Source organism: Manis pentadactyla, chromosome 2, assembly GCF_030020395.1.
Source record: "Manis pentadactyla isolate mManPen7 chromosome 2, mManPen7.hap1, whole genome shotgun sequence".
In the NCBI taxonomy this organism is placed as follows: Eukaryota; Metazoa; Chordata; class Mammalia; order Pholidota; family Manidae; genus Manis; species Manis pentadactyla.
In genome coordinates, this window is record NC_080020.1 from 73,329,928 (window position 1) to 73,356,307 (window position 26,380).

At 32.7% G+C, this 26,380-nt stretch overlaps 1 protein-coding gene across 1 annotated transcript in view; it reads right to left on the reverse strand.

Annotated features, from left to right (window-relative positions):
- Nucleotides 1-26,380, reverse strand: part of RASA1 (RAS p21 protein activator 1) — a 114,575-nt gene that overhangs the window by 2,846 nt on the left and 85,349 nt on the right. Inside the window, exons 12-23 of the mRNA XM_036888047.2 lie at nucleotides 18,763-18,850; nucleotides 16,692-16,769; nucleotides 14,884-15,041; nucleotides 14,326-14,402; nucleotides 12,878-13,050; nucleotides 12,394-12,553; nucleotides 10,982-11,124; nucleotides 9,462-9,577; nucleotides 8,601-8,687; nucleotides 4,816-4,883; nucleotides 3,121-3,209; nucleotides 1,575-1,652 (exon numbers count right to left, since the gene is read on the reverse strand). Coding sequence (XP_036743942.2) covers nucleotides 1,575-1,652; nucleotides 3,121-3,209; nucleotides 4,816-4,883; nucleotides 8,601-8,687; nucleotides 9,462-9,577; nucleotides 10,982-11,124; nucleotides 12,394-12,553; nucleotides 12,878-13,050; nucleotides 14,326-14,402; nucleotides 14,884-15,041; nucleotides 16,692-16,769; nucleotides 18,763-18,850 — 1,315 coding nt within the window. The remainder of the gene's footprint in view (nucleotides 1-1,574; nucleotides 1,653-3,120; nucleotides 3,210-4,815; nucleotides 4,884-8,600; nucleotides 8,688-9,461; nucleotides 9,578-10,981; nucleotides 11,125-12,393; nucleotides 12,554-12,877; nucleotides 13,051-14,325; nucleotides 14,403-14,883; nucleotides 15,042-16,691; nucleotides 16,770-18,762; nucleotides 18,851-26,380) is intronic.

A 26,380-nucleotide genomic window follows, 5' to 3' on the forward strand; every position in this document is an offset into this window, starting at 1 on the left:
ACTGCAAAACACTTCAGTTTTCTGAGCTTTCCTAAGTTCAGTTTCAGTTTTCTAAGTTTACTTATAAAACACATTTAGAATACAAATCATTCTTATTGACTCAGTTATTAAATTCATTCAGTGAAAGGATTAGAGATGAAAGACATATTTAACCTTCAGATAGCTTACCATCTAGTAGAGCAACAGAGAAGTAAACTGATCACAGCAACACAGAGTGAGTTATGTATATACATCAAAGATACAGAGGACACTTAGAAAGCAGAACAAAAGAATTTAATTAATTCAGGCTTAGGGCTTAGCAAAGCCCCCTGAAGGAGATGTTTCAGGTGAGTCTTGAAGGATAATTTGATTTATACAGGTAGTAAAGAAATAGAAGAGTATGAGGAAACTGGAAGAGGATTAGAGTACTGGGATTTTAAGCAGTCTGAAAGGCATAACTGGGAAAGTAAGAGAAAGCTGGACAATAGATGCTTGTGATTATAGAAAATAAATAGAGTCCTAACCATGAATCTAAAAACCTAATATAAATATTTCTAGGCTGCACATAAAACTAATAGCCTTAAATACCGGACAGTTCCATACAACTCCTTAAACAAGCATAATAGTAAAATGGCTTTTTTCAATCACTGACTGTATTTTTTGGTAATTAGAAATATTGGTAACTTAAGAACTTCCCAGGAGTTCACACATAGAACATTCAGCATTTGCCCCTTTATTTCTCCATTTCAATATAAATACGGACCTACACTATGAACAATTTCCTATACACTAGTTTTTATACCTGAGGATGCAAAACAAACTAGGGGCTCACAAGTAGTCCTAATTGGTGTGACCGCAAAAAGTGTTGTGGAGATTGTGTTTTTAACTGAATCTGAATGCATTCAGGCAGAACACAGGCCCCTCAATCTCTGCCCTAGCATTCCCTACTGCCATATACCTGCCTAAGTTTATAGATACCTGCCCCTTCTCCAATTTCTATATATATGTACTGAATTAGTTTTAATTGATTCAGTATCTGAAAATCTGTTAACAGTCAAAATTTTGCTAAGAAATCCAGGGTCTTACAAATAATTTCTAAATGTCCCCTATTCTGAAGTTTATGATCACAATTTATAAAGGCCTACATAAGGCAAAGGCAATTCCACTGAATGAAGTATAATACCAAATGCATGATTTTATTCCTAGAAAAGCCACAAGAACACTCATTCTCCAGTCCATTTACTTATTAATAACCTCATCAGAACTGTGGGTCATCCATCTCTGTTTCTGTAGTCAGCAAAATGTCATGGTAGAAATGGAACAGTTATAAGAGGATAATGAGGGGTAAGAAAAACTTAAAAATTACCCAAGTCCAAAAGCCTCAATAGTGTATGCTCTGTGTAAACCACTTGTAAGAATAAATTGCTATACCTATAATCAAATGAAAAATTTGAAATAGTTTAGGAAGGCAGCCCAAATTACACAGCTTCTTGTTTTTTTCTGGATAAATTTCTAAAGGCTGTTGCTTAAATGAGCTAACTCTCAGCTCTACTAACTATAGGTCTCAGAAAATACTTGAAAAATTATATACGTACCCCAAGTTCATCTAAAAACATGATCATACGATGTTTGTTACTTTTGATGAATGGATTGACACCTTCCATATAGGGCTCCTAAAAATATAAAAATAAAAGCTTACCATAGGCCATCAAAAAGAAACACTGACCTATAACAAAAACCACACATGTAGCAAAAATTATAAATTAATTTCCATCAGCAGTATACATTCACAAGAGTTAATTTAATCATACAATGACAGTATTTTCCTTCTTAAATAAAAAACAGCTACACTGAGGAACTGGAGTATTTTTAATGAAAGAATAAATCCTGAATGAAAACAAAACAGCCAAGCGGACATATACAGCTTAGATGTAATTTTTAAAAACGAATTTATGAGAAACTATTATTTGACAAACACTGAGACAAACATGGGCCCAGTGCAGAAGTTAGAATCTAGCAGACTATAGGGAATTATACATTGTGATAGGAAAAATATATTACTCATAATTTGCCCCAGGATTTAGATAAATGCCAAAGCTCAGCCATACTACAAACTATTCTTTATACTAAAATCTTAAACTTATTTAAAAATATGTTACATTATAAAGCAAAAAAAGGTTGGTATTAACACAAGCTCCCTTTAAAATCAGTAAGATGATAAGGACCTCAACAGTCAGTTCCAAAGAATGGACTTTATTCAGTCTAAGAGTAATGAAATAATGAAACATAAAATAACACCATGCCTATTGGATTGACAGAAATGTAAAGAAAAATAATCATTGAGTTTTGGCAAGGCTGTAGGAACCTTTTTTTTTTTTTTTGAAGGATAACTGACATACAATGTTACATGGTTTCAGGTGTACAACATAGTGATTCAACAATTACATATAGTACAAAATATTGACCATGATTAAGTATATATTTAACCATCTGGTTACTCCAAAGTTAAATAACTGGACAAGTCTGAAAGAAGTATGTATGGATAATTGTTATAGCAGTATTTCCAACAGTGACAAATTGGAAACCATCTATCTAAACGTCCAATAGAGGACTACTTAGCTACATGATGGCATAGTAAATAATCTCTAATAATAATAAAATATTGTATGTTTCCAAGTATACCAAGAAGTTGTTACCTATACTGACAAAAGTAGGTGACATAGTTATGTTCTCTACCATGATACTACTAACAGTCTCCAGCCATATTTAGTGAGATCACTTATACAGGTGTTCTAAAAACTCAGATATCTGAGTTTTAATATTTATGGTGAATGTTGGTTGTGAAATAAAATGGACTGAGCTACATTTTAAAACATGCTCGCTGACTTTTACATTTAAATTGAGAGACTGAGTATATTGGAGATTATAAAGTAGTTTTTATACTGGCTGCAATGGTGGTTTTTAAAATTCCCTTAACTAAAATGTAAAGTCTAAGTAAAAGATTCAAAAAATAGGAACATACCAACAAAAATATATAGCTTAAGTAAATTTTCAACAGTGGATTTTGCATAATTTATATTTCATGGTTTTATCATAACAAAGTTTCATAAATGATGTTTTAAAGTATCAAAATGTTGTTACCTTGGCTCCAAATTCCACAAGATTTGCTAAGTTCTGGACAGACTTAGCAACTAGTATCAGAGTTCTTGCAGCAATAGGAGATGGGGAATCTATAAGAGAATTAGGCATGGCAAATGACACTAACTCCAAAAGTACTTCCAGGTAAACAATTATAAATTTTGTACTTAGTATTTCTTTACTATTAAGTATACTAACAGTCTTTCATTCAGAACAGTGTTTTTTTGAAAAGTGTATAACCTGTGCAAATTCAAAAGCACTTGGATTAGAGAGAGAAAAATTAAGTACACATATCAGTGCTTCTAATTTATGAAAAGAGTACTACATCACAAAGCAATTCCCAATGGGTTAATACTTCAAAATACCTCAAAGCTTTATCTTTATCACTAAAAATACTGTCACTGCACACATCCTTCAGGACAATTCACAAAGCTAATTTCAAGCCACTTGGGTTAGCAATTTGCAATCTAAGCAATTCCCTGCTTCCAGCCTCCATTAGCTACAAATATTTCACTTTAAAGATCAATAACAAAGATAGTCTGGGACCTCTGCTTTATTTTGTGGAGGAAACATTCAAGTTAATAAATACTTTAGAGATTAGTCAGGAAACATTTCCCTATAGCATATAAATAGGATGAAAATGAAAAGTATCTATGGCCATTAAATAGAAGCCCTTAAAAGTAGGATAGTTATTTAACAGTAAAAACCTATAGGTGATCCTACCTAATTTTAGACTGTACTCTTTGTATCTTAAGCTGCTGAACTATATAGTATTGCTTAGTGTTTCAGAGGTCAACATTCATATAAATAAATCTCTCCAGAAGAATTTTAAACGCTTAGTTCTTAATAGGCCTATATAGATTTAATCATTTTCGTAGCAACAGAAGATAGAGATGTGATGACTATAAAGGTAAAACTTAAGATATTCTAAAATACTTTTAATACAATTTGAGTTTCAAATTATTAAGATAAAAATGGTTTGGGTTCCTTCTGTTAATAATGGCTCATTATTACATTAATAGTCACAACAAAATCACTCATCTTTTCTTTGAAAGAAGCCTACCTGTGTTCCTTAAGGGACACATGGGTAATAAACAAAACAACACCTTGTTTGAGTTTAAAATGCACAATTAACATTAGATAACTAGTGATGGGAAATCTTCAACTGCAAAAGGGCCTTTTTCTTCGTAAGGATTCATGAAGCACTGCCGCAACTGTAGCTATAACTTTAATTCGATCTTAAAATCCAGCCTGCAGTGGTAGTGATACGGTCTAGTATGTGCTTAAAAGCACAGAGGAAGCTCCTCTTCCCAACCTGAAAATGCCAAGTTGCAAAATGGGAAAAGTCATCAAAATACAAGTTTTGAGACACAGGTAGGGATGGAAAGAAAAGTGTTGTGTGTCTAATCATGCATCTCAGGCTTCAAATATAAGAAAGAGAGAGATGAGTGGATCCTGTATTGGAAAGATGACATTCTTGAGGTAAAAAAAAAAAAAAAAAGAAAGAGAGAGAGAGAGAATGGAAGAAAAGGTAAAGTAGTCAAAGGAAGAAGAAAAGGGTGCTTGGGAATGTTTTATAGTAAGTCATAAAACTGGATAATTAAAGACAAAATCAGGTTTAAAAGAAAAAAATGAGTAACTTACTTAAATTGCCTGAAACTTTAATCTTAATTTCAAAATTTATCAAAAGCTGATTACCTGAGATGATATTAAACATCCGTGGGTTCAGGATGGCAGGACAGATAAGTCGAAGAAAAACAAAACCACTGAATGGAAGGAAAATTTTGTTTTTAGAAAACTACATATATGTTTTATATCTACCTGTACACATGTATGTTACATAAAAATAATAAACAGAAATTTTAAATGCTCACAGAATCAGGAACTTGGAAGTAATTGTAGGGAAGCCCAAACACAGCTTGAAGGAAATAGTAAACTGAAGTATCTTACTTTAAGAATATACATAGTTGCTTCTTAAAAATATTATTCACTATTACTAAATTAGGCATTTTAGAATTATTTTGGGAAAGATTTATTTCTGTGGCATTTACTGCCTTGGCTACTAATTAATTTTGTTACAATCTAGTAGTGCATTTTATACTTTGAGGAAGTAATGCCCTTAGGAACATTAAGCATTTCTGAAATACTAGTATAAGTAAACCTTTCTATAGATACATGGTCTTTATAAGTTTCTAAAACTTCCATTCTCTCACTTCTCTTATCAAGTTGTTTACATTGATTTTGTTGATGATTCATATAAAAATAAGAATCCACTGTACTAGGGAAATAGTGGCTCTTGATAAATGAAAATGTATACAATACAATGCTGCAAAGGTTTTACGGCAATAAAAAAGACAACAGGGTTTCTGAAGTTAAAAAAGCTCTTAAAGAAAGGGGAACCCTCCAATACTGCTGGTGGAAATGTCAATTAATTCAACCATTGTGGAAAGCATTATGCAGGTTCCTCAAAAAACAGAAATACCATTTGACCTGGGAATCCCACTCCTTGGAATTTACCCAAAGAATACAACTTCTGAGATTCAAAAACACATATGCACCCCTATGTTTATTGCAGCACTGCTTACAATAGCCAAAATATGGAAGCAACCTAGGTGTCCATCAGTAGATGAATGGATAAAGAATATACACAATGGAATATTAGTAAGCCATAAGAAAGAAACAAATCCTACCATTTGCAACAACATGGATGGAGCTAGAGGGTATTATGCTCAGTGAAATAAGCCAGGGCAGAGAAATACAAGTACCAAATGATTTCACTCATCTATGGAGTATAACGGTGAAGCAAAACTGAAGAAACAAAACAGCAGCAGACTCACAGACTCCAAGAAGAGACTAGCAGTTACCAAAGGGGAGGAGCTAGGGGAGAGGGAGGGAGAAAGGGATTAAGGGGTATTATTATTAGTACACATGGTATGGGGGGGGGCAGGTCATGGGGAAGACAGCATAGCACAGAGAAGGCAAGTAGTGACTCTGTGGCATCTTACTACACTGATGGACAGTGACTGCAGTGGGGTATGTGGGGGACTTGATAACATGGGTGAAGGTAGTAACCAAATTGTTTTCATGTGAAACCTTCCTAAGAGTGTATATCAATGATATCTTAATTTAAAAAAATTTTTTTAATTACAAAATAATAGCAACATCAAAAATTAGTATTAAAACACATGGCTTAACAGTTGTCCTATATGATTTTACCTGTAATTTTACTGTGGGATCAATGTATAATATAAAACTACAAGTAGAGAGAAGACTTTTTTCTAATTCCCTGTTGAGAGGAATCTACAGTAATAAGTGACCTCTCACCTGCCCCATCTTGTAAAGTTAAGCATTATTCTAAAAACAGTTGACAGAATTCCTTTTAGAGATTAAAGTAACAGTCATAGAGACACAGTCTCTGCTCTCTGTTAAGAGTGGAAAACTCAGCATTTACCTTCCACAACAGTTAATTTTTGGACTGATAAATGAAACGTTACTTCTCAGCATTTACTGCAATACAACTATGTCTTTAAATTTAGATTTTAATTATGAATAATCTTGTATAAATTTTGCTTGAGAATATTTTAATACTTAAATAGGTCTTTGAATCTGAAATATAAACAGGCAACATTGTATCATAAAAGAATTTCAAGATGCAAATCCATGTCCTGTGAGATTTTAGAGATGACTTTAAGAGGAATACTAGGTACTTATATTTAAAAGCTTACTAGGGATGGAAGTCATCACCTTGGGCATCAATGTACCTTAAACGCCCTTTAATATCAAACAGTTCACATAGCAGAACTTCCTATGATGTTTGCTTAAAAATTATACTTGTTTGAAATTTATAGTTTCTAGAACAGTTATATCACACATCTAACTGGGCCAAAACATTATGTGCCTATAAATCTTCACTATTCCTCTCAATCACTACTAAAGCCAAAAAATATAGAATCTACAGTTCTTAAATACTAATGTCATATCATTACTAACCAAGAGAACTTTTATCTGTAAAAAACAATAGAAGTTTCTTTACAAAATTTAGGTTGGGGGCAAAATTAACACATATTTTCAAAATTAACTGTATGGTATTGGTGTCCTTGGTGGTTACCTAATGTACTTTACTATGGGATATAATGACTGACAGTATATTTTCTACGTAACATTATATTATTTATTAGACTGCTATATTCTCTGATGTTTTGCACTAAATTTCCAATTGTCTTGAATGGGTCTGGTTGGGCTTTAAAACACCTGCAATAGTGTTAAAGATATTATATTGGGATCTTAGAAGGTTTGCCTTTAGTTCCTTTTCCTTTTTTAAAGTTTGTACCTCTTTATCCCCTTCACCTATTTTGTCAGTCCAACCACCTTCCTCTCCTATGGCAACCACCAGTTTGTTCTCTGTATTTATGTGTATTTCTGTTCTGTTTTTGCTTTGTTTTTTAGATCTACATATAAGTGAAATCATATGGTATTTGTCTTTCTCTGACTTAGAATTAATACCCTCTAGGTCTCTTCATATTATCACAAATGGCAAGATTTTATTCTTTATAGCTGACCAATATTCCACTGGGTATCTATCAGGTGTGTTTGTGTATCATCTGTATCCACTCATCTATTGATGGACACTTAGGTTGCTCCCATATCTTGGCTATTGTAATTAATGCTGCAATAAGCATAAGGGTATATATATCTTTTCTTAGGATTTTTGTTTTCTTTGGTAAATACCCAGACTTGAAATTATTGGGTTGTATGATATTTCTATTTTTAATATTTTTGAGGGACCTCCAAACTGTTTTCCATAGTGTTTTTGCCTTTAGTTCTGCCTTTGTCACTAACTTGCTAAATAACCTTAAGCAAACAATTTAGCCTCTACAGATCTGCTTCCTCACGAAGTTCCTACATAAGCTACAAAATTGCTATTACGTGCCAGGGCAATTCGTACTAATTCTTATACAATGAGCACACACAAACACAGCTTCAGAACTAGAAGCTCTGGATGGAGATTAGCCCAGAGTCAGACTGTGTCACAAACCAGTTAATATCTAAATCAGTATCTAAATGGTTCGATCATTGCTCCTCCTGTCCAGCACCAGATGAGTCTTTTCTCTCCTCTCTCTCTCCATATGTACACATGGATGTAATGCCTATGAGTGTGTATATGTGTTTAGCTACAGATGTTGTTAGTTATATGACTTTATCTTTCTATATAAGTTAAAAAGTTAAATGAATATAAACAAATGTTCAGATTTTTTAAAAATATAAAATGCAGTTATATATCTTACAGCACCTTACCCAAAAAACACAGTAAGTTAGTTTAGGAGCCATTTGAACTCAAAAAATATTCAACAGGCTCTGACATAAAAGTGAAAGGTTTTGAATTGTATCCTATATACTGTCAGTCTTCAAATTTCCTGTTCTCCACTTGACTATCAGTGTGTGCCATGTATCAGTGATGTAACAGATGAACTGATGAGGCTTACCTAACAACTCTTGTTCTCATGGTGGTATTTGTAGGCCACTTATGTTGGACAGATTTCTGTAAACACCCATAAATATATCTCAGTGTCCTGCCAAAATAATATAGTTATCTCAATATAGAAAGCAAGTGAAAATACTGATCTCATTACAACCAAAAGCTTAATTTACCACATATTCAACATTTTAATGCAACTGGCCTCTTCCTTCAAAGAGCACTTTGCTACAAAATGAGAATTAGCCATGGCTAAGAAAACCTTTATCCAATATGTTTTGATCATCAGTTCATTACCCAATTCTCTTACATTTACTTTGGAAGAGATCTTAGACTTTTAGATTATTTCTATATTAATGAAAAGTATTAAAAAATACTGCAATGAAGATAGAGAGGAACTAATGAGTACAGGATCTGGGAGACAGATTTTTGACTTAAGTTCTTAACTTCTGCTTGAATACATGAGTTCACTAACACTGGAAGCTATTAAGCAGATACTGAGTAATTATCTGGTGCACACTTTGAGTAAGATATTCAAGTATAGATTGGATAGATACATGTCTTTTATGATCTCCTCATACCTGAGACTGTAAGCCTCTATTCATTCTGCAAGTTACTATTATAAACCAGACATACGGGCCTGCATAGAAACATGGCTTGTTATTACTTAATCTAATAAGTATTTTATTCTGGTTTCTTCAAGTCACTCTTTTCCATTAAACACAGTTGATCTTGTAAAGATGAAAAATCCTGTCTTTTTCAGAGTATAACAACATCAGGACAGTGGAAAAGCTTATACATATTTTAGAAATACAAATTTTTCAAAATGCAGATATACAATTTTTTGTCAAGTTAAAATTTAACCACTTACGGTGGAAGTATTTCTGAAGCCATGAATATTTTCTCCACAAGCTCTGAGAGTATATTCAATAGGTGTGCTAAATTAGTGTTCACATCTTCATTTTTTTCTAACTTTGATGGACTTAACTAAGAGAAGGAACAAACCAATATAAGTGCATCCTGGTAATGATAAATAATCATGAATCAAGGTAGTCAACAGCTGATTTCAAGGTTCTCTATTTTTTCCTTTTTTCTGTCTCTACTAGTTTTTGTGGTGGGATCAAAGTTTAAATGAGAACTTTTAAGTTGCTTGCTTGCTGTGTGGAAACTCCTTCAAATGGGTTCACTAAACAACCATTAATTCCCAATTACTTAATTGAAGAGCAAGCAGTGATAGTTCAACAATTTTTAGCTGTTTTGGGATTAATGCCAGTATTAAAACTCTTCATTTACCACACTTTACCATGGATTTTTATAAGCACACAAAATTGGGTAAGACTTTATTTTAAATATAGTATTCTTAAGTAGAAGATAAAAATATCCAGCTTTAGTGGCCATGTATTCATAAGTATACTAGGAGTATTTAAATGGGAAGAAAGATTACCATATATTATTTTAAAATAAATTTGAGGAAAAAAATGATTATAATAGAAAGGCTTTTCTGAATAAGACTTATTTCATGACTAATAAAATACCAAATTCCTTAGGTAGAATCATAAACATTTCTTAAAACTTTCCCATTAACCAATGGAGATTTAAATATACAAGTCTAAATTCCTTAGCCTATATCCAGCATCCAGGAACTGCACATTTGCTGTCATTTCTATATCCTTTACAGTAGGCTGACTGGCTTTATCCCAGGTTTTCAACACTAAATCATCAGTTTTTTCCCTTTAATTAATATAAACTGACAATTTAGTACAGAATTAACATTTGACAGTCTCCAGTATACACTATCAAAAGCAGTTCCTTACTTTATTAATTTTGGTATCAGATCTAAAACATATATTTAATATCTTCTTTTTTTAGTTGCCCTGCCTTCAAAATAAAATAAGAGAATAGTCGTATAAGTGAGATTCCTCTTTTTCCTAATGGATCACTATTGATAAATTAATCAAGAGGTTGTTATGTTTACTTTTGGGGGGATTATCTCATGCATACACTTGCCTCCTGCCCAAAAAAAACCCCAAAAAAACCTTCAAGGACAAATCTAGATGTTATGAGGTGCTTCATAGACCTTAACTAGGTTCTACAACAAGACTCTACCAGAAACTTCAAATTATGCACACTCTCTGAAAGTAGCATGTACTTTATCATTAGTACAGCAGGAAAAATGATTAAAGTACTTTCATGAATTACTGGTGCAATTTGAGGTTTTTAATCCCAAAATAAAGTACCCTTTTTTTTAGTCTGTTTTGTATATTTTTCTAAATGTAAAAGGTGTAGTAACTTTAGAAAGCTTATATATTTCCCTTAAAATGCAATTAGCTATAAGCCATTACCTATTAAAATACACACTCTGTTGAGATATTTAAAACATTACGTTCTTACCTCACAAGACTGCTTGCTTTCCATTATCTTTAAAATAGAGTCTTTCAAAGCATGATGAACAAATTGCGTAGCAGTGGCTTTCATATACTGCTCCATCAAGGTGCTTGCAAGTGTTGTGGCTCGAAATAGGGTAGTGGCTTCATCTAAATGAATATTTACATTAAGATTATTTATGAAAGATTGTATTAATGTGAAAGAAATTGGAAATTCAATGATGTCATTTTTCACTCAACCATTTTTCCTCAATTATTATAACCATTTATGTATGCTTATTTGCATGCAACACTGAAGTACTGATTTTAAGAACATCCTGTAGTTCTATGAATTTAACTGTTCAGAAGACTTTCCATATATTACTTCACTTCATTAGGTCATAAACAGGAGAAGGAATTAACACTGCCATACTCATATGAATGTTAACACAAAAGCCCTAAAATGGTCATACAACTTCTAAGATCAAAGTAAGTCACAAAACTAGGACCAGAATCCAGGTTTGCTGTCCATTGAGCCCCTGCGTTAAAAATAATCTGAATTAATTTCCAAAGAAATAAAATTGTAACATAATGGTTTACATGGTTAACTAGATTTATCATGGGATCACTTCATAATGTGTGAAAATATCAAATCACTATAATATACAGCTGAAATTAACAGGTTATTTTGTATGTCAATTATACTTCAAAATAAAAATGCAGAAAATGAAAATAAAACCACAAAATTCCACTATAAATTAACTTATTAGCTTAAAACATAGCTGTTCATGACTTTTAATAAGATCCTAAAAAAAACACAAGTATTGCCAGAAAAGAATCTTAGTGTAAAATACGTACCATCACTTTTATCTTTCCTGATAAATCTGTATTTTTACATTTTCTATGATTAGGAGGAAATATATCTAGATTGTACATATCTAGATTGCGCAGTTTATTTGGGAAACTAGAAGCAGGTACTGAGTCAAAGTGCTGATTGGAAATATGTTATTCTGAAATATTTGTAAGGTATTACAAAGCACTATGTATACATCTGGCTATACTGCCTAGAAACTACTTATCTCTAGAAACTAGAATTAAAATGTAGTTGACATCCAACTTTTATGCAATAAATCAGTAAGTACAAAAAAAAAAGAGAACATGATAAGTATATAAACTATTCTTTATAATCAGGCACTATGAGCCATTGATCTGGACATGGAAGTTACTTTCTTATAGCTTCTTATACTTGCCGTGACAGAAATCTGTGAGAAATACTTCCCACTCCCTAATATCAGCATAAGAATCAGAACTGACATTTCAACTCTGATTTTTAATGAAGAGAAAACAATAATGTTCTCTTAGAGTCTGTATACTTAATATATAAAATCTAATTATTACCCCATTATTTTAAAGTATCATACTAACACATCCATACCATACCTTCCATGCTTATTTCTCTGTCATTTAGTGTACATAACAACAATGATTCCAGCTTTTCATGAAGAAAAATCCTCAGTAAGATGCTAGCCAGTAGTGTTCGGTCCTGTCCACATACATGTGATAAAGCATAGACTACATGAAGCTCTTTCTGCAGTATAAGCTGTAAATGACATCAAGAAAGACTTGAAAGTTCTCAGCATTTAAGCATTCTCAATGAGATTAGCAGGAAATATATTCTTACACATTCTTATATTTAGGAGTATGTTCTATTGAATAAACTTACTAAAAATAGAATGAGTTTGTAACCTATATGTTATATTTACAGTCTAAGACCAGCAACACACTACTGTAAGGCTTTTTCACTTGCTCTCCTGTTAGAGTGCCACTAAGCTATGAAATTACTACATTTAGCTTAATGGATCTTTTATTAAGTTTTAAGTATTTCTGTTAATAATATCAAAAAAATTAGACTAGTAAATAATACCTCTTTAAATTCACTGTACTCTTCTTCTGGCATGATTTTTTCCATAGAATATCGTGCTCGAACACGCAGGGATCCTGGTTCAATACCTTTTAATGGTATATGGGAGCTGAGCAAAAACCATTCATCTGTGGCATGCCCTTTCTGTAATCGGCTCAACTGGCAGCGCATAAATACTTTGATAGAAAAACATCAAATGATTACTGTCTAAAAAGATGACACTACAATTAGTCACACAAGTAAATTTTTCCTGATGTTTCATCATCTCTATAGTGTTTAATGCTTTCATTTAAAGGAATTTTCACTGATACCCCAAATTCAACACATGATGTTTGTTTTACTTCATTTACTGAATGACTACTATGTGCCAGACTCCGTGACTGGCAGGGACATCAAGTACAGGCATGATTACGACACGGTCTCTGACTTGCATGGAGGTCACACTCCAGCCAGAAAGGTAAGAAATCATTTATACTACAGTGTGGTAGGTGCTGTAACAGTGGCTAATGCTACTGAAGTTCATAGGAATAATATGAAGTAATTCAGCTGTGTATGTTAGAAATCCAGTCTAAACAAGGAACCCTCAAACTGATGTGTAACAGGATCTGAGCATGCAGCTAAGTAGACAGCGAGCATTTATATGAGAATCAGCATAGTCCAAATAAAAGGTAAGGGGGTGCTTTTAAAACCCAAGAGTAATAAGAGCTTAAGAAAACCAGTATATATGGGGAGAAAAATATATAAAAATACATAAAAGAGAGGAGTAAATTAGGAAAGGGCCTCACTTGTGTGTCATTATTAGGGGGGTTGGATTTTATCAAGGACTCACTAAGAAAAACGTTAAGCATTTACATAGAAGTTAAAAAATGAACATTTTATACAAAAAAAAATTCTGGCTTTGATCTGTTAATACATATTCTTTCTCTAAACCCGACTTTTAAGAAGGTATTAATCTAATTCACTCTGATGCTAAATCCCACTACCACCTGTTTCAGCAACAGGCTGGGAAAAGGTGTACTGCTGAGAACAAGAACTGGGAGGTGTGACTTAGAAGTGAATAAATAGTGTACTCTAAAGAAAAAAAATTTAAGAGTGTTTTTCACTTACATGCAAAGTATAGGAAAGTAGGAAAAATCTGAAAAGTAGAAAGAAGGGATAGATGACCACTACTGCTGTTTCCTTGTTCTTCCTATTCATTGAGGGAGAGGGGAGGGTAACATCATAATTCAATCTTAAGGGTTTAAGTGTACAGTATATACAGATTAGCCATTTTGGTCTTTTTTTCTTTCTCAATAATCAATACTTTCAGAAGTATAAAGAAAAACTACCTCAAATTACACTACCTGCTCTCCTATTTTATTTTTCAATTTCCATTTACTACCTTTTGCTATGAATTTTAAAAATATATAAAACATACTTATTCACTTAGAAAAATTTTTGTATCAACTTACAGATATCAGGATCTTTGCTTTTCTTTGTTTTATTACTAAGAGTTATTTCAAATCTGTTGATGTCAGGAGGAAGATCACTAAAGAGCAAGGAAAAAAAGAATCAACAAAATGTCTTGGTATCAAGCTGTCTAATTATTTTTAGTATCAAGCCCCCTATTTCTGCTACTAAACAACTTGAATGTGCTAGTTTTAAAATCAGATTCAAAACATGTTTTGTTATTTGAAACACAGGAATACAGACAAATTTTACTTTCCCTAGCAGCTTTTACTTCCCTAAGTAAATCCGAGAAACTCTTGTAAACATTTTGTGTGTGTGTGTGTGTGTGTGTGTGTTAGTAAATGTTTGCAATTTGTGAGTAATGCTAACTCTTATTAATAACTAGGTGAAAAAACAGGATATGGAACTCTACCCATAAAAGTTAATACAATAGAAAAATGTATTACTGTTAAAATACCTGGAGTTGGTACCTTATTTTGAAAGTTTAGATAGAGCCAAAAAAAAGGAAAGAAAATGCAATGTTTTAAAAGAAAATAATTTAATGTAATGATAAGACTTACTCGAAAACAAACTCTTCCGACCATACAGGGTTTTGCCCTTCCCTTGCATGAGTTTTTGCTACCTGAACACTATTCAGGTAAATGTTACAATATGGATTGGTAAAATGTTTTACTGGGAGTTTATGGGCTTCTTCAATATGTAAAACAAGACTGCTGACCTAAAGAAAACACAAAAACTGTCACTCCAGATTTCAAGAATTATGCATAGGATTTCAAAAGCAATTACTATAAAATCAAAACCCTAAATAGTGACTTATTTTTCCCTTGTATGTGACATGTAAAAGACAACATTCAAGCATTTAAAATAATTCTTAACACTTAAAAAAAAAAAGCAATATTTTTTTATAGGTTATTCCTCCAATTATATTCTTGCAGAAATAATGAATAACACCTTTTCTACTATAAAACTATGGTTCAGATAAAATGAAGTAGAGGATTCTTTATTATAAATAGTAACTGTCACCATCCAAACCAAAATCCTGTTACATAATGCTTATCTAGATATTTTATTTCTGTATAGTGTTCCAGAGCTAGAAAATATTTTTAAGACACAGATACTACCCTTTTCATTTTATAGAAGAGGATAGAGATCCGAAGAACCTATTTGTCAGCCTTGATGTCAAAACTTAAACCATCTACCTTCTAGCAGCAGGCCCTCTTTCCTTCTTGTCACCTACTCTACTCATGGCTTTGGTTAAGTCAGCCTCTCTGAGCCTCATCTTCCTCATATAAAATTAGGATCAAGTCTACACTGGAAGTTGTTGTGAAGATTAGAAATTATGTGTGTGAAAGCACACAGCAGAGTATCAACACACAAAAAGCTTTAAGAGATAACAGCCATGATTGTATCATGTTACACATACAAATGCTAACTAATGGCTGAAACTTCACACAAGATACAACTTGCAAAAATCCAATCTGATTTTCCATAGCTTACAAAATGTTAAAATGCTTTCATAACATATAGTGATTATATGTATAATAAAATGCCTTTGGGGAAAGAGTCAGACTTTTTGTTATAGGAAATGTAACTTGTAGTCATCTAAATATTTACCTTATATCCACTTCCAATAGAACAATATTGTAAATTCATCAAGCTTATTGGAAATTTCCATAAATAAAACAATCACTTTGGTCAGAACTCCAAGAATGTTAAAATTACCTAATATTTTCCAATTATATAGATAACTAAAAGAATAAAGAAAGAAATGGAAGGTACAAAGTTGACTTTACATTCCTAGAAAAAAAGAGAAAGCCTAGCTTAACTCTCCATAAATGAACATGTAGGATACAGTAAGGTTTCAAATAAGAGAGAATACTACCTAAGAGTTATGCAACAGGTTTCAAAAGCAATTACTATGAAAAGAAAAACCCAAAAGTTCATCTGGATTAGTACTGTAAGCCAGATGATCTTTTCAGTAAGGACTTTTGATCTCTTTGTTGAAATAGGCTGAAATACTTTTTCAAAGAAAAAGATAATGAAAGTGCCCAACAGAATGGTTTTGTTGTTTGGTATTGTTATTTAAAATGGAAGAAAGAAAACCCTTAATATGTATGCAAAAGATGGCATTATGGACTACATACTCGGTAGGTGTATGAAGAACATTCTCTTTCAGAAGGAAATAACTTTCTCCTGCTACTAAAGCCAGGTGGAAGCATGGCTTTAAAATGTCTGAAAAGATTAATCTCTTTTTCAGGAACTCTAAAGTGTTTGAAATGTATAAAACAGCTCATATAGAAATAAAAATTAATAGCAAAGTGATAAAGCAAAACATGACAATCACAAATCAAAGGAAATTAAGTTTCACCTGACGCAGGCGTTTATTAGTTGTCCCTGGACTACTTTTCCGTAAATTGCAGAATGCCTGCAGACCTTTCATCCAGTCCTACAAAAAATAACATCATTTCGAATATACTACACAGTTTTTATTTAGCTTCCAATTATATATTTTTTTCAAATTCAGTAGTTCTTTCCTTCTGTAGACTGCCATTTCTATTCTCAGAGTATGCTGCACTTTAATATATTTGTGCCCCAAATGAAATAAAACAATTATAACAATAATTCTATTATAAATTGTATTTTTGTAGACTTTTAATGTTAAGTACTCCAATGAATGGCCATTAGTTAGCCAAAAAATAAAATTTATGTATAGGAAAACTGCTACACTTGATGCTAAAGCAGAATTTAACTTGATACATTTGTGGAGAGAGGGCTGACTGCAAAAACCAGTAAGATGACTGATTTGATGACAAGCATTCTAACCTTTACCTTAGAAAAAAAATAAGGGGATCTGGGTTATTTGTAAGCCTCTCACATAGAATACTGGATTAAAAAATTTTTCAGCCTAATACTCAAATTGCAGCTATATTTTAAAATGTTTATCTAGTGCTCCAGAGATAGCAGAAAAAAGTTTAGGTTTATCAAAAATCTAAATATTTCACTTCAGCTTACATGTTTCTAGGAAGCTATATACTATTGCTTTACTCAGTTATGTCTTTAATTTGTTGACTATTTCAAATAATCTGAACTGTGTCATTGTTTAAGAATGTCTTTATTGTAGAGCAAATTAAGACCAAATCAATTACCACAGTTTTAGGAAGGAGGGGAGTACCTAGAGATTCCCAAAGGCCACTAAAGTAATAAAAACTGGAAATGACAGTGTTATTTTTGGACTTTAGGGGGTATGTGGAAATACAGAGTGTGGAAAATGTGTATATAAATGCAATAAGAAAATGCTTAATTTATACAGCTAAGAGACATGCAAAGCATACTGAAATGTCAAGGAGGTATGTAACACATCTTTACTTAGAAAGAGGCAACATGGTAAAATAATTGAGGAAGTGGATATTGAAGTTTAAATGTTTTTCCTAACTCAGGCTCTAACATTTTTAAAACAGTCTCTAAGTTAAAATGCTTTTAGCCCTACTTTTTGCGTCCTACAATTAGGGTCAAAAACCACAAAACAAGGTTTTATGTGTGTTATATGTTAATGGGCATTTAACTGAGATATATTACAAAGATTTGAAACATCACAATTAATTATGAGACATGGAACAAACATACTTGTTCATTCATCAGGTTTACTCTAGAGTCTAAGATATTTTATTATCTGTGAGTCAAGGGCCCTGCCAGGATCCACAGTTTTAAGAGCATCTGTCTCATATCCAGGCTTGGCTGATTATCTTCTATTTACAACAAAATTGCTTTCTCTGACCTCTTATGGTTCCTTCCATTTAGTAAAAGTAGAAGAAATATCGCCATATTTCTACAAAATACCACTAATGCCCAAGAAATACTGTGGCTCAAAGAAGTCAAAATATATTTTAAAATATATTTTAAAACAGTATTTCTTCATAGCATTACTTAAAACTTAATAAAAGTTTTAAGGGCATTGCACATGGATCAATGGCTAGTGCTAAAAATAGACATTCTACCTAGAAATAGAGAAAATAAGAAAAGTCCTAAAATATTTTTCCTTTTGATGACTGAACTTCTATTCTTAGACATGGAATTCAACCAGTGAAGAATAACAATGCTTGTTAGCAAAACTAACAGGCTTACCTTTTGATTGTACTAAGAATATCTATAACCTTTCTGCAGAGAGGATTTTAAATGAGCATTCTCCGTTGGACTCAACATCATAGAGTAAAGATCAACTTAAAAATGGAGTTTCATTCCTAATAACCCTTCACTGTGATTTTCTGCATTTCTTTCAAAAAAATTTTTTACACATGAAAGCTCTCATTCCTTAAAATAAAAAGATGATTAGTTTTCAGGCATTCTTTTTATTTATCTTAAATGTAATAGTTTTCTATTCCAGTTAAAAAGAAAACAAGCTAAATACAAGTCTACACTAGTTGAATAAATGATTAACTTACCTCTGCTTGTTCTGGAGTTTCTCCTGCAAAGTAGAAGATGTAATGTTCTTCACTAAAGTGCTGAACTACTATCTGAAAACAATTTGGCCTTTAAAATACAAATAAATAATTAGGAAGCATAACAAAAAGTATGGTAACACACCAACTTTTACAAAAAAAAAAACCACTATAATTAATTATATAATCGATATAATTCTTAATTTACAGAAACTCCACTGTACCAGATCATTACCAACAAGAAAATGTTAGCTGCATGTACTTTAGAAAACTTTTGTCTGCACTACTGAAATTTTATCAGTCTTTCAAAGTTTAAAGTACTGTGTAAATTACTTACAAGAAATATTAGAAAAGTTACAAAGAAATTGAAGCAGAAATACTAGAACTATACATAGCTAATTTAAAGACTTTTAAAGCAAATAAAATATTAATAACCTCACTGCTTCAGGGTGATACATAATATTCACTTATATGTACTAGAAAAAGACTTAGATATGTTCTCAGACCAAAATGTTCTTAACAGTACTCTCAGGAGATTGCAGGCGATTTTAATCGTTGTCTTTATAATTTTATGTACTTTAAAATTTTTCACATTGACGATTTTGCCTCATTTGTTAAAATGGAAACATCATCTACTCATAAGTATTAGTTGTCCTCCTATAGTATGCACCAAAGTGTAATTCATTTGACACATAAGTATAACATAAGATAGTAGTTTATATCTTTTTTGAAGATGTGCTATCTTGCCAACTAGAAAATTTTCATGATGTGTTTAGTCAGGGCCTTCATATTTTTGAAACTATTTTTTTGCTTTAACCAAATATTTTATCTTATACTTGTGTTAAGGAGTCACAACAAAATACCCAGAGTGCAAGCTTAACAATTATTAAAGATTTTTAAAAATCTTTTCATGCTTTGAGAATGCCATAAAATAATGGAAAATATAAATTGAAAAATTTTTATCATGAAAGTAGCTTGAATCAGACTGGATGAAATGCAAAGAAAACAAAACACAACTGTTTGAAGTCCCTGGAGAACTAATAAAGTGGCTAAGAATTGAGGGGCCAAGATCTTAGTGACGCAAGACTGAGATGCTTTACAGCTTTTCCTTTCATGGCATTTACCAATTCCTAAACTGTGTAGAGCAAAAAACAGATGCTAAGCAAAAAGCAGCACAAGAAGCTAAAAAGCTAACAAGCATGTTCAGAAGTTTCACAGTGCTGGGGGAGAGAAATGACTGAAAAGCTAAACAAAGAAAAACAAAGGAAAAAATCTACATGTACCTCAGAAATTGACGTTAGATGCAACCTTCAAATAACTATAATTAAAATGCTTAAGAGCTAACAAAATAGAGAATTTTGCCAGATAACTGTATCTATAAAAGAATAATTAAATGGAAACTCTAAATTGAAAATTACAAGAAATAAAATTACAATCTCAACAAACGATTCAACTCTAGAAGAGTAATTAGTGTACTGAAAGACAAATCACAAGAAAATATCCACCCAGAGACAGAGAGAGGAAAAAATTATGAAAAACATAGGAAACTACATAATAGACACATGGGACATTGTAAAAGTTTAACATGAATCCCATTTATTAAGGAGAATGTAGCAGAACTGTGTAAAGAAGTACTAACAGAATTTTCCAAAAACTGACAAAAGAGCAGGTTTCACAATGAAGAAGCTCTATAAACACCAGACAAATTAAAAATAATTTTTTTACAGCAGGAACATTTTGGTTTAACTGCTGAAAAATCTAAGGAAAAAATCTCAGAGTATCCAGAGAAAGGATGATATACAGTATATACCTCCAGGAGAAAAAAAAGATACATTATCTCTAAAAGAGCAGCAATTAGAATGAAAAAATGTTTGAAGACAAAAATAATCTATAATGCTGAAAGAAAATAATTGCCAATCTAGAATTTAATACTCAACAAAAACATCCTAAATGAAGATAAATAAGGCACAGTGAAAGATTCAGCCTATGAACAGGGAAAGGGGTAAAAATTCCCACACAAATAATTCACTACAATAACTCTGTATGACAGAAATGGCTTTCAGCTTGTTCTTTTGAAATGGTTAATATTTAAAGTAAAGCAGTACTAAACATCATTAGTTTAACATAGAGTGCTTAGAGAGCTCTTATAATACTAGAAATAACCCAGTAAAATTGTAGAACTGTGCTACTAAAGCAAGGCAGGAAATCAGCCCAAAGAGCTGTGCTGTCCAAAATGCCTTCACTACAGGCTGAGCATGCACACCAATTACCTCTACTGGAGAAGGCTGCTGTTAACTCAAACTTCATTGAAATGCAAAGGCCAGTGTATTGAATTCTGAGCTTACACAAAGCAAGAAATGTTGGATGCCTGGATATGTTTCAAAGAAAAAGACAATAGCATTCACCCATTATTTCCCCTTTTGTGCTATGCTATTTGCATTCTATGATATGTTATTTATCAACTTAATTTTCCTTAATACTAGAATCTGGTACAGATGTCCTTTCACTTCCTTGAAATATATTTTGTTGATGCTGTTTTCCTTTGCATTCAGTGTTTCTCACTGTTTCCCAACTATTTCACATAGCACACAAAAATAACTGATTGTAAACTGGCATACTTTGAAAAATCAGGTTTTTTTTAAATAAAAGATTTGTGCTTAGTTCCTGTGGATTTAACTTTTTCGTATCAGGTTTAGACTTTGTATCATTAAATACAATTCATGACCAAGACCTTTTAAAATGTCTTCAAATTTTTAAGTCACCTTCCACAAGAAATTGTACACAAGAAGCTATGATCGTGTAGAAAATGGTAAATGTGTATTTACTGTTTTTTTGCTCCCAAACTTCCTTGATATTAACCAAAATGACTCTCTTTAAATTATACTCCAAAGATCTGAACTTTAGTAGTTCTGCTCTTTAGTAGGCACAACTGTAATGCTGACCACTTATGAAAGTGCAAACAGGTTTTCAATCCAGTTGTACCTGTTCATATAAAGTACATCAAAATAATGGAAAGCTTTTCCCCAAACTTGCTAGATACTGTTTTACTGGTCTTAGTATTTAGATTCATATTATTCAAATAAGTATTACTAATGTATCATTTTATTTTTCTAATGTATCATTTTTAACCTCACTTTTCCAAAGCTGGATTTCTGTTTTAAATACATAAACCTTCACAACACATTAATATCCTTTTGTGCTATACTTCTAAATTTGAGGAAGTTCACCCATTTTCAATAAATCTGCGAAGTGATTTAGATAGTTTTTCCTTGCAGATAAACTTTAGCAAAAATCTAGACAGTTTACACAATTTAGTATCAAGCACTGCAGTGGTATCTGATTCTACTTCCTCCCATAAAACTGAAAATCACATGTAGCTGAAGTAGTTGCATTTTACTAGAGTCTCCTTTTAAAAATATTTAATCTGGAATTCAGGCTGACAAACTTTTACCTATGAAAGCATCTTGCATTACTTAATTTTTCCAGAATAAATTTTTTTTTGCAAGGCACTATTACTTAATACATATATATATATGATACACTTTATAGTATAAAAAAATGTGAGTACAGAATAGCGTTCTTCTAAGATGTTTTCTCTTTTTGCATCATAGATACTCAATAGAATCTTTTACTTAACGGACATTCTTAATATAGTCAAGCATTTACACCAAAGACACTCAATAAAATTTTTTTTGGTATCATTAATCTACAATTACATGAGGAACATTATGTTTACTAAACTCTCCCCTTCACCAAGTCCCCCCCACATACCCCATTACAGTCACTGTCCATCAAAGTAGTAAGATGCTGTAGAATCACTACTTGTCTTCTCTGTGTTGCACAGCTCTCCCCGTACCCCCCCCCACATTATACATACTAATCGTAATGCCCCCTTTCTTTTTCCCCCTTCTGTCTTCCTTCCCACCCATCCTCCCCAGTCCTTTTCCCATGGTAACTGTTAGTCCATTCTTGGGTTCTGTGATTCTGCTGCTGTTTTATTCCTTCAGTTTTTCTTTGTTCTTATGCTCCACATATGAGTGACATCATTTGGTATTTGTCTTTCTCCGCCTGGCTTATTTCACTGAGCATAATACCATCTAGTTCCATCTATGTTGTCCATGTTGTTGCAAATGGTAGGATTTGTTTTTTTCTTATGGCTGAATAATATTCAATTATGTATATTCCACATCTTCTTTATCCTTTCATCTACTGATAGACACTTAGGTTGCTTCCATTTCTTGGCTATTGTAAATAGTGCAGCGATAAACATAGGGGTGCATCTGTCTTTTTCAAACTGGGATGATGCATTCTTAGGGTAAATTCCTAGAAGTGGGATCCCTGGGTCAAATGGTATTTCTATTTTGAGCTTTCTGAGTCACTTCCATACTGCTTTCCACAATGGTTGAACTAATTTACATTCCCACCAGCAGTGTAGGAGGGTTCCCCTTTCTCCACAACCTCACCAACATTTGTTGTTGTTTGTGTTTTGGATGGTGGCGATCCTTACTGGTATGAGGTGATATCTCATTGCGGTTTTAATTTGCATTTCTCTGATGATTAGCGATGTGGAGCATCTTTTCATGTGTCTGTTGGCCATCTGAATTTCTTCTTTGGAGAACTGTCTGTTCAGTTCCTCTGCCCATTTTTTAATTGGATTATTTGCTTTTTGTTTGTTGAGGTGCGTGAGCTCTTTATATATTTTGGATGCCAACCCTTTATCGGATCTGTCATTTATGAATATATTCTCCTATACTGTAGGATGCCTTTTTGTTCTATTGATGGTGCCCTTTGCTGTACAGAAACTTTTCAGCTTGATATAGTCCCACTTGTTCATTTTGCTTTTGTTTCCCTTGCCTGGAGAGATATGTTCATGAAGAAGTCGCTCATGTTTATGACCATGAGATTTTTGCCTTTGTTTTTTTCTAAGAGTTTTATGGTTTCATGGCTTACATTCAGGTCTTTGATCTACTTCGAATTTACCTTTGTGTATGGAGTTAGACAGTGATCCAGTTTCATTATCTTACATGTAGCTGTCCAGTTTTGCCAACACCAGCTGTTGAAGAAGCTGTCATTTCCCCACTGTATGTCCATGGCTCCTTTATCGTATATTAATTGGCCATATATGTTTGGGTTAATGTCTGGAGACTCTATTCTGTTCCACTGGTCTGTGGCTCTGTTCCTGTGCCAGTACCAAGTTGTCTTGATTACTGTGGCTTTGTAGTAGAGCTTGAAGTTGAGGAGCAAAATCCCCCTCCACTTTATTCTTCTCAGGATTGCTTTGGCTATTCGGGGTCTTTGGTGGTTCCATATGAATTTTAGAACTATCCCAGCTCGTTGAAGAATGCTCTTGGTAATTTCATAGGGATTCCATTGAATCTGTATATTGCTTTGGGCAAGATGGCCATTTTGACAATATTAATTCTTCCTAGCCAAGAGCATGGGATGAGTTTCCATCTGTTAGTGTCCTCTTTAATTTCCCTACTCAATAAATTTTAAGAAGGAATGCAGAACATCTTACATGTATTTGGAGTCACAGATATTTATAAACACTAAAATAGAAGTCAGTAAATCAACGTTTTTATAAGACTTAGAAGGAAACAAAGTAGTTTAAGCTTGTTATTCTATGAATGTGGCTATTTAGGGTTACTGAAAATAACTAACTTGCCCAAACTAGGTAATGATGGAAACAACTATTCTTGACTGTGCTGCTTCCAGAATGCATTTTTTATGTAAAACCTTTAAATGTTCCTATTATGAAGCCTGCCTTATCAATCATAAACTTAATACTTTATTTCCATAGTACTTCTTTCAAAAGATTTATTTGAATACTTTATCCTTACTAATGTCCTTTGTTATTTCTTTGAATGACCAATAATTTATTTCCAAGTATTTCTCTAATGTCTGTAGATTCATCAGTCTGTATGAGAATGTAATTTCTGGGTCTGTATACAGCCTATTATCTGATTCACCAATGCATTTACTGATAATACTGTCTGAACACAATCCAATACAATCTGAAAGTGGTACCTCATCTAATTTCCTTTGCTTTTTGGCCTCAAACATAGACTTGGCAATGTCCATGCACACAGGTAGAACAAGCAATTCCCCAACTCTGTGTGAATCATTTTGGTTTTAGCTTTAGCTATTAATTTAATGATCTGCTAACAAAGAGCTTACAGTTTTTTAGTGGCATGGTACCAGCACAATGTGCTTGGCACCACTGATTTATTCAATAACTTATATGCAAATAAAATATTTAGGCTGAGGAAGAGAAGATACTGAATTTGGATAGCTAATCCAGTATGTTTCTTAAGTGGTCTTAATTAATGGGCTGAATTTTTAAAATTAAAGCTACTATTTTTATCTTTTGAATTTAGTGATTTTCCAGCTTTAATCACCAAACTGCCCTTTATAGTGGGAAAATAAGTATCTGTACATGAAAGATGATCATAAAGAACAAGGAAAAATATCTTACTTTTTCAAGAACTCCCTTTTATATTTTGCAATAATGAAAACAATTTTAACTTATGTAGTAACAGAAAAAACATAAAAGACAAAATTAAACTACATTTTACAAACACAAAAAATTTCAAAGATGATCAAGAAAAAACTGAAATAAAGTAATATTCAGAGTAACTGGGTGAATAAGAAGACAGAGGGAATGAAGTATGGTCACTACAGAGAATTTCTCTGTCTGTTAAGTATTATGCACCAATTCTTTCGCCACAATAAAATGATGAATTAGAGCAGTTTCTAGAAGGAGTCATACGATTTCAAGTTGCATAATTTTTTGAAATGTAAATAAGACATTTGTTTTAGTGTTTTAAAAAAATTATATTTTATGACCAATATCTCAAGGGACACCTCTTAACTTGGGAAGCTCTGCTCTATCTATCTAAATGAATCCATAGCCATCCTCCAAGGCTTATCTTAAGAACCTATTTCATATTATCTCATTAAGCTTGTCCCCACAATCTCCTCCCTCTTCTTACTGTTAATAGCACTAAGAAGTTGTATTTGGTAGTGAATAGTGTTGTCATCTCCCCAGCATCCATTTCATTCTCCCACAGGGTACAGCAGCCTTACTGTTTGTGTGGAATCTCTCTCTAGCAGCAGGACTGGGCACCTAATGGCCTTACTTAGTGAAGGTAATCCCACTCCTTTGCTACTTCAGATAACCCAAGAGTGAAGACTGATTAAGAGGTGGCTAACTAGTGCATTTACAGGATTTTCAGGTTACTGGAGGGGAATGCTCACTCTCCTAGCTCTGGTATTGTTTACCACTTTGCTATCTTGAAGGAAGCTGATTTGCAAGGAATGCAGCACACACGAAGGAAGAGCAGAAAAATGAAAAGGACCTAGAGGTCTGATTTAACCATACCTGAAGGCCAAGATTCCCATACTGTTAAAGTAGAAAAAAAATTAGGAAATCCTATTTATTCAAGCTTTTTTTTGCTGGTTTTTATGTGCTATGGGGAAAAAGGGGACTATCAAGGTCAAAAGAATTCATGAAATATTTCACATTAAACTTCCTTCTTAGTGACTGATTCACAACACACACATGGGCTAAGACTAAAAAAGAACCCTGTTGTAAGGAAAACTTTGACTCAGCATTTATCAA